General features: G+C 41.4%; 1 protein-coding gene across 1 annotated transcript in view; it reads right to left on the bottom strand.

Moving 5' to 3' along the window:
- Positions 1-6,676: 6,676 nt before the first annotated feature.
- RAB11FIP4 (RAB11 family interacting protein 4) overlaps positions 6,677-9,344 on the bottom strand; it is a 131,096-nt gene continuing 128,428 nt past the window's right edge. The window contains exons 13-15 of the mRNA XM_009287671.1: positions 9,085-9,243; positions 8,586-8,729; positions 6,677-6,793 (exon numbers count right to left, since the gene is read on the bottom strand). Of these exons, the coding sequence (XP_009285946.1) occupies positions 6,677-6,793; positions 8,586-8,729; positions 9,085-9,243 (420 nt within the window). The remainder of the gene's footprint in view (positions 6,794-8,585; positions 8,730-9,084; positions 9,244-9,344) is intronic.

Here is a 9,344-nt window from a genome sequence, read left to right as displayed (position 1 = left end):
TTATTTCTAAAACAAGACAAAGAACTGCTAATTATGTTAGATTTCATTTGCTACATAATTTAGACCATGACATAGTGCTTCTAAAAAAACCTGTACAAAATGAGTATTTTTTACATCTCAGAGGCACATGAATACAAATCTGATCTATTTTATATATACACATGTACATTACATGAAAACCAGAGATGAAGATCAAATGAAAAAAGCGTATATAAAAAGTGCCCAAAACAGGAGATAAAATGTGAAAATAAAATGTATCCTCACAACAGAGAAGTAAAAGGCACAAGTACTAAAATATGTAATGATGCAAAAAATCTAAGTACAGTCTGTGCAACAAAGCAAAACAAATGGCTCCCACAACTGATTTTACAGTAATTCTCAAAATATTTCAGTATTTAAACATACCGTCAGTGCAACATTTACTGCCCTGTAGCGTACTAAAGCGTTCACATGATATGAAATTCTTGGTTCCCCTTCTGACTTCCTTTCTCCAAAGCCAGAATAATTTAGCTATGGATAAGGTATTAAATAAAATGGGGCTGACGTTGGGTAGCGTAAGATCACTGCTCCAACCGCCTGGGTGGAAGAGTAACTGCACCCCTTACTGTCTCCATGTTGAATGTGTGTCTGCCAGAACAATCACCTCCGCGCCCTTTGGCAGGGCACAACAGGCTTTACGGGGGTTTGCCGGGGTGAATGTCACTCTGCTGGGAAGAGTGATGCGAAAGCTGGCAGTGCAGATGTCACAGTTGCACCACTAAGGACACCTACATAAAAAAGAAATACAGATTCTAGGGGTAGGTGTCCAAACTATACCAAAGTAGTCCATGTTTGTTAATATATGTTTTCATTAGGTTTAAGGCTTAAGTAAAACCTAATCTCTCTCTAATTATATGTTTGAATAGGTACTGCTCTCGCAGTTGAACAAAACTTTGAAACTTAAGCCAGTAAGCTAAAAAAAAAAAAAAAGAAAAAGTTTGAGGAACATGATGTGGCACTGTCAGCTGGCTCCGCGCTGCGATGAACTATGGTACAGTGACCCTAGTTGCAGACATTTCTACCTTAATGGGCTGCTGTCATTACCTGTAAGGTACGCTTGCTAGGCTAAGCTAGTAGGGCTGTGCCTTGCAAACAGAGTGTGTAAGTACAGCATGCAATTGGATAGCTATACAGAATCAAGGCAAAACTTACGGGGACGTCCCAATGATGCCTTACCTGGATGAACTTCAGGCTTGTTCACCCTACGTGCTTGCATACCATGAGAATCAGCTACAACATTTTGTCATGTAGATAGGACACAACTTGTCTTCAGGACCGCACAAAAGGCATGGACAGGGACTGGCCTGGTATAAAGCCAGGGCTAAAATTATTCGTCTCAGTAGCTAAAGCCGTACTGAAGCCAAGAATATTGTGTTTGTCCCTCCCACCCGCTTAAAGTGGCTGCCCCAAGGCACACAGGCACTCTAACAGCAGGCACAGAGGCTGGGGACAAGACCAAGAGTGTAAAGGTTAACAGAAGATATAGTGGGGAAGAATCCCACAAAGAAACAACTCTCTTGCACACCAGACCAACTCCCAGTGCAGGATTACAGGATTCAGACCAAACCCCTACTGCAATCCTTATCAAACTCTAAAGGCACATGCAGAGTTTCATTAAATAAGAAACCCACACATGCTTCAACAGCAAACTGCTCCTAGGATCAGTATTTTGGATTGAGAAATACTGAGAAAACAACCCTGAGGATGCTGCAAAGGAACAAAATGCCAGCAACTGTTGAACAATATCCTTTAAAATCAGCCGTGTTACATCACCTGTCATGCCTTCTTGACAATATTCCTTGAATAACAAATGACATAACAAGAACACGAGCATTGCTACTTACACCAGAACCAGTCCAGGAACTGCTCAGTTAAAGCTTGAGCCAGTTTTCACTCAGATCAATATAAGCCAAGCCACTGATTTGGCAAGTGTTTGATCAGCTGCTACTTCCTTCCTTCCTTGGAAAAAATCCCTCAGACCACAACTTACAGTATTTGTTTTAAGAGAAAACCACTGTATATTCACTGCCATTAAAGAAGAAAAAAAAGTATTCGTTTATTTGTAAATTCTATTTCTTAGATTCATCACATCATTAGCACTCTGATGCAGAGACCGCTGAACAGTGACTGATGTAGCAGGCCACAATGTATGTTTATATATTAGCTTCGAAGCCTTCAATTACTAACCAGATTAGGGAGCCTAAATACTATCGGCCAAGATTCTCTCTGGAGAGTAATGCAGTTCTACTAAAGTAAACTTTTGCTGCATTCAGACAGCAAAATATTTGTTGATACACATATCTTTGAGAATTAATGACACTCTGTTCAACTCCCTACAGAGCTGGCTGAGAAACATCAGAATTTCTCTCAAGACCATAGAAGGAAAGTTGGCAGCAAAAGTTTATTGGGTTGGGTTTTTTTGAGACTTGCTACAAATTTGCATATTAAAACCTCCTTAAAAATAGATGGGATGGTTACAGTTTGTCACTATTGCACTTCAAAACATGACAAATTCTCAAACAGCTTGAGTCTTTAATAGAAGTTATTCAAAAAGCTGAAAAATGCTCTTTTGATGTCAAGAGAGTTTTGAATCAGCATCACACTCCGAAACCAGAACTAGGCAGCAGCTGAAGACTGATGTCTGGAGGGAAGCAGCCAGTATCAGAAAAATCTCGAGAGACTACATTTCAGGTACTCTTCAGTGCAAGTTTTGAAAGAGATTTTTTCTGCAGTAGCTTGTGTGTGGGATTAGCCTGATGAAGGACAGCTTCTAGCCAGAAGCAAGTCATTTTTTTCCACTGTACAAAAATACCTGCAGTGGTTTGCAACTGGTTTGACCAGAATATCACTTAGCTTTTCACAATCTACAGTAGGAAGAACTAAGGAGCAGATCAAGATACAGTACCTTTGATTGTGTTTGCATCCCCGAGGGTTAAATGAGAAGCATGGTTTTGACACAAGAATGTTTACCGCATTTGAGTATTGCTAGAGTGAGATGATACCACATTTCTGTGTGTGAAGTTATTTACGCAGGGAAGTGAAGCCGTTGTTCCACTAACAGTAAGACTGACACAGAGGCAGACTACTTCCCCAGCTGGCCTGTGAGCACAAAGGAAGCTCACAGTAAAGAAATAAGAAATTTATCAGAGCATAGACACTGAAACCGGTGCCTCCCTATCTCCCACATCTCCTGTCTGTTCTGCCAATGTGTCTGTCTGACACTTGATCAAAATATGCACTCTCTGCAACATCGATATCAGATTACTCTTCTCCCTGCCCCAGTGACCCATCAAGTGATCCCTTATTACCAAGTTACCTGCATGTCATAAAATGTGATGACTTCTTTTCTGGGACAGAAGAGTTCTCCAAGGCTTGGACTGCAAGACAGGTTGGTCTATTATCTGTAGTTATGGTAGTTACTCAGTCTAAAAATGCAATTGCTAATTAGTATTTTTAGAGGTGGATACCTTAGAGGAAAATGTATCTGCCAGTGAAATGCCTCCCCCACCTCCAGCTCACATTGTTTGTCAAACATAGCAAGTGTCTGGATATGTATTTGAACAGTAACAGAAAGCAGTGCCATGCCGAAGGCCCCACAGGACCAGAAGTGTAAGTCCTTTATGCAATAAAAACAAAGCTACAAACACCACCAACATGGTGGTAAGACAACTCTTCAAATGCAAACAATGGACAAGGAAGAGCTTCTAAATGCTAAAGCAGCTGGGTACAGAGCTAAACAAGATGACCTGCAAGTCTTTAGAAAATTCACTGCTGGGTACCCCTGGCTAGAGTGCTGCTTTCAGGATTTCAGCTAGATTTAGTGACTATTTGTCACTATTAGTGACTATTCATCTCTTACATATAGTTACCTGCACAAAAACTTGGCTACCTCTATGACCAGGTCTTCTTCTGATCACATCCACCGGCTTTTGCGGTCTCAGTGAAGTAAGCCAGGCTCTCTGCTTCCCAAACGCTCAGCATTATTTTCAGTGAAATAGTCCTCAACATTTGATGTTTGACCCTATCAGGAATAGGTTTTAGATTATTAAAATTCTGAAGCAGAGTCCAGTTTACCTCAAAATATTTAGGGGAAAACATTCGGTCACCAGTCTGACCTGCAGCAGCTTCACTCTTATTTAAATCCACTGCATGAGAGCAGGACAGAAGTGTAACTTACCAAACAAGAGTTAGCTGCAGTAGCAGGGCTGCTGGCTCACCCAGCCCTGCTTGGCACAGCAGGTTAGCAACAGCCACCTGACAATTTGAAACAGTTCTCTATGGCCTATAAAAAGAGCGAAGTCCTTGGCACAACCCACAAACAGCACCACGCAGAGGGAAATGCTGCCACTAAAGCGCAGGTGAAGAGTCCTGTAGGCAGGGAGCTGTAGGTAGCACCAAGCTGGCTTAACTGTTCCTCTCCTACCTTCTGAGTGGCACATCCAGAAGCAGCAACGGGTGGGAAAGACGTGTGTGTGGGGTGTCCATGGTGTCCCACCTGCTTCTCCACAAACAGAAGCTGCTGCCATTTAGCACAGGACATTTTACACCATCGCCAGGTGGCAAAGGAGTAGTCTTTAAATCCCTTCCTCCAGATGACCCTAGAGCCTCAGGAAACCAGCCCTGAGACATCACTGTTTGAACAAGGCTGTAGCATTTCTCCCAGAGCACTGAAGTCCTACAGACATCTTTGTGCGCTGGGATGTTGTGTCCCACAGTTACTCCTCTGGTCCCTCTCGCTTTCCAGTTACTTTAACACCCACCTAATGCAGATACATAGAAACAAACTGGTTTTATTTTCTTGCCTTCAAGAAAGCCTGATTTCAGTACTTGCCCCCCCTTCCCATCACTCCGGTAACACATCACTGAAGGCAAGAGCACAGAGATTGCAGAAAAATATATATATATATTTACATCCATAACTGAATACATGTTTTATGTATTCAAATTCAGGAAAAAAGCATCACATATACACACCAAGATACACCAAGAGAATACTAGGGGCAAGACACTGCCAACAGCAAGAAATACACAGAAAAGCACGGTCATTGCTACTGTAACATTCTTCTGGGGAGTGTATTCAATAGAGGAAACATCTCTATGCATTGGGGAAAGCCAAATACTTGGGCCTATTTTTCTGTGCCAGTTGGTGTGAATCAAGAGTGTGAGATTTTTACTTTTAAAAAAGTGCATGGAATAATTTTTTTTTTTTTAGCATTCAACTATCCAAACAATTCCATAAGCTCCTTATATAAGCTACATTATTAATTAAAAAGGTCCTAGCCCTACAGTACACAGATCCAGCTCAGGAGAACACAGGCACATGTTGAAGTCCATCCCTATTTAAGGCAGCATTTAAGCATACACTCAACTTTAAAGCTTATGTTCTGTCCTACCGACTTCTATGAGCAGTCACAGTACACATTTAAAGTTAAGCACCTGCACAACTGCTCATCTAAATCAGGATGCGTTCCCTATTCAGAGCTTTAGATATGCATGTGTGTACTCAGTCTGGATTGGCAACTTCTGCAAGACCAAGCTCTTTTTCTTTTTACTGCCCTATAGGTAAAAGTCACTCCGCATCAGACTCCTCTCCACCACTGTGTTAGGACCCAGCCGGTCCTCTCCACAGCTTGTCCACAAAATGTCAATCTCAAAGGAGTGCAGTGTGTCTGGGGTGGGAAAGCAACTCAACATGTAACTTCAAGGGCTGCTCGTCCTCCCCCTGAAGTGGGCTATTTCATGCGATTTTTCTTTTTTTGTTCCGTTTCTTTTTTTGTAGGAACTAGAATGTGTTCCTTCAGTGAAATCTTTAAAATTAAGGGTGAGGGGAAGGGGCGGGATCCCAGAATTCATCTTAATGGCCCATGATAAACCCCTGAAAATAGGGGAACAGATTTGAAGAGCTTCTTAGCCTCAATGCTACAGGGACCCTGGCATAAAAAAAAAATACACATGCACACACACTAGAGAGCAGGCTGGCTCAGAGCATCCCAAAGCAGGCTCCAAAGTGATCTTACATAAAAAGCACTTTGTGCTGACAGTGGCAAACAAGTGGATGGTGATTTTTCACAAATAGCAACAATTCTGCAATATCTTCTTCTTCCCTTTTACTTTGTGTCTTTCCCTTTCCCCAAAGTTTGTTTTATCCTATGTGTGGTTTAAGTACTAAAACTAAATTAAATAGGAAATTACACAGTCAGCACCAGTCAGGAACTGAACCTGGGTATGTTAGTTGGTTTGTGGTACCCAAATTCCTGGAAGAACGAAAGAACAATTCTTGCTCCTAAAGTTAGGGCCACATCCATATGTTTCCATTGTCTTTTTCACCTTTACAACTAGAGGTAGAGTCATTTTGTCCAGTATCTAAAACAGCATGATCCAGTTATATTGTTATTACATTAATATACAGTATCCATCTTATCACAGGTATTGAAAGTGCATGGAAAAAGTCTAACCAAGCCAATTCAATGACAAGTAACAGTGTACCAAACATCATATAAACACACCCGCGCACCCACACTCACATGTAGTGTATATATATATTTATAGATTAATTTACAGTATCAGAGTGTTGTTTAGATCCAGTGGCATGTGCAGAAATATCAGGCAGTTGCTGCTTTTCCTTCTCATGTTCTCTTCAATTCTTTATTTCCAAGATAGACGGGTTGTGGTCTAGGATTGCCAAAATAATCTTGTCCATATACTGTCGCAATCTGTAATTTATCTCTTCCTGTTCTTTAAGGGCTTCCATGAGCTGAAACACAACATTTCAAAGTTAGTCTTGAAATATTCTCACTAGTTTACGTAATAGCATGAAATTCAGACAGGAGAGAGACTAGCGCCTGCTCAGGATCACTAATTCCCTTCTGTGACAGGTATTCTACCTCTAGCTCATCCCTGTATCTCTATTAGAAACAATCTGTATGTTAAAGATCCTTACCATTAAGGAAGGTGATGAACTGTCATCACCAGGAATCTTTTGGCAGGTCATTTGTAACAAGTTCTCCATCAAACACACCAATTCCTCCTGCATCCACACCACAGATGAGCTTCCTCATCTCAGTGCAAGAGCTTCATGATACTCAATTTTTTTCATATCTACTGAAATCTAAAGCACTTTGCATGAGAGGCTGCTGAACAGAACAAGGATTTCAGTGTGTTGCACTGGGAACAATATGGGCTGCCTCTGTATCATGTGCATACTCTCTCTCTCAAAAAAAACCTACCAAAAAACCCCAAAACAACACAGCTACATACTCCTCAAGAACAACCCACTGAATATTCTATGTTCTATATTAAAGACGTTTCACTAGACCTTTGAGCTGTGAAAGGCCCCTCAAACTCTCCAAAGATGAAGACTGCTTGCTTTTTATACTCTGCATGTTTAATGCCAAGCTGACAAAGCTGCCCAGGAGTGTCAGAGCTCCAGATCCTCCTAAAGCTAATGTGATTTGGGTGTCCATTTCCATTAACCTTCATAAAAGTCCCACCCTGAACCTGCAGTTTCTTACCTTCATTTTGATTATACAGGAAAAATGGCACAACGGGAAAAGTTTATGCAGGTCGGTGAGGTTTACTAAGCCTGGGCCATAGTTGTAAGGCACTTTCCTCCTTTAGAGGGGGAGTGCTGGGTATTGCACGAGCCAGAGTCATGAGATCCAGAAGGAGAAATAAAGATTTGTCTTGACAATAGCAAAAGCCCAATTTGCTTTTACCTAATTAGAGTTCAACAATTAAACGGCCTTTCTTCACAGTGCTCTGCTTCAGCAAGAAACTCAAGCATGCACTTCACTTCAAGGGACTGCCCAGGAGCTAATGCTGACAGTGTCATTCAAGTACAGATTGGGTAAAAAGGTTTGTCTCAGGACTCCTCTTGAAGAAGAAGTGGGAAGTTCTGTCCAGAAGAAACAATTCCTTTTCATCTCCTTCATCACTAACCTGTCTGTTTCCCTGGAGCTCTTACATGTCCGTTGGCCTGATCTCACTATCTGTCCTGGAGCTTAAAGGAAGCTGTACCAGCTTGACTCAGCCCACGTACAAATGGGTCTCCTATAATATCTTCCAAAGCATTACCAGATTATTACTTGCATACTACCTACTTTCTCCAAGAATTCAGCTCTGCTACAGGGAATATATAGCTCAAATTTAGATCTAAGTGAGAGCTTGTTACTGAAGTAACTTAGAAATAAATCTAGAACAGAAAGGAAAAATTTAAGCAACTAGCTATGGTAATTTCTGTAAGAAATTAATGTCATAATAGCACAACACCCTATAAGACAGAAGATGTTAAAATACATCCATTGTAGAACAGTTCACTGAGATTCTAATAATTCCAATTTTTTGAGACACACAAATGGAAGAGTTATATTAAAAGAAGCATCCAAAACCACTGTTAGATTTAAGGCAATCTAACACTCTTGAACTCCGAGCAAAGCAGATTTTTCTGTTGTTCGTTTGTCAGCTTCAGACAGTTCAACCTTGACAGTTAATTACATTGAAAAATGCGTATTTTTGCATGTAGTACTTGATTAAAAAAGTGTTATTACCTCATCTCTTGATGCAGAATCAATTTCAGCAGCCAGTGACTGGGCTTTTGTTTGCGTTGCAAAGAGATTTTTAGCTTCATAAAGACTAAGACTTAGGATCTGTCCATTAAGATCATCATTTTGGTCACGAAGTTTCTGATTCTCCTATTTAAGGATGAAAAGACATTGCTTTTAAGTTCCTCCTACAAGGTTTCATTAAAAAATAAATACATTTTTAAAATCACAGGTAGCTTGCATGACAGAGTAATGCTGCAAGCTAACAGCAACTCTCTTACCACTAGTGACAGGTCCGCCCCACCTGAATCACAGGTGTTTCCTATGTGCACAATTTACACCACCGGTGCAAAGAAGTCCTAGACAGATGCAATGCGGGTCTTGTGCTTGTGTGGGAAGGAGGGGACAAAATCTGAAGGCAGTGTGCTAGGGGTTGCAGCTATAGGCATTTTTTCAAAACAGTCCTGTACATTTCACACAGATCGAGAGGCCCTTCCCTGCTCACCTGCTTCAGCCGTTTTATCTCATGCTCCATTTCCACCTCTCTGGTTTTGGCATTGAATTCACTCACGCTGGATGAAGAACTTCTCCCACGTCCAGGACGCTCACATTCCAGCTTGTACAGCTGCAAGTGCTCCAGTTCCTTCCGCAAATCTTCAATGAGCTGTGGGCATGCAAGCAGGCTGTGTCTCTCCAGCCCCTGCACAACCAGCCCTCCCTGGAAGCAGCCATCTCTGTGCTGCACCTCCGTACTCTGACACAAGC

This window comes from Aptenodytes forsteri, unplaced genomic scaffold (assembly GCF_000699145.1).
Source record: "Aptenodytes forsteri isolate BGI_AS27 unplaced genomic scaffold, ASM69914v1 Scaffold153, whole genome shotgun sequence".
NCBI lineage: Eukaryota > Metazoa > Chordata > Aves > Sphenisciformes > Spheniscidae > Aptenodytes > Aptenodytes forsteri.
Note: the sequence above shows the minus strand (reverse complement) of the source record. Positions and strands in the feature narration are given on the sequence as shown.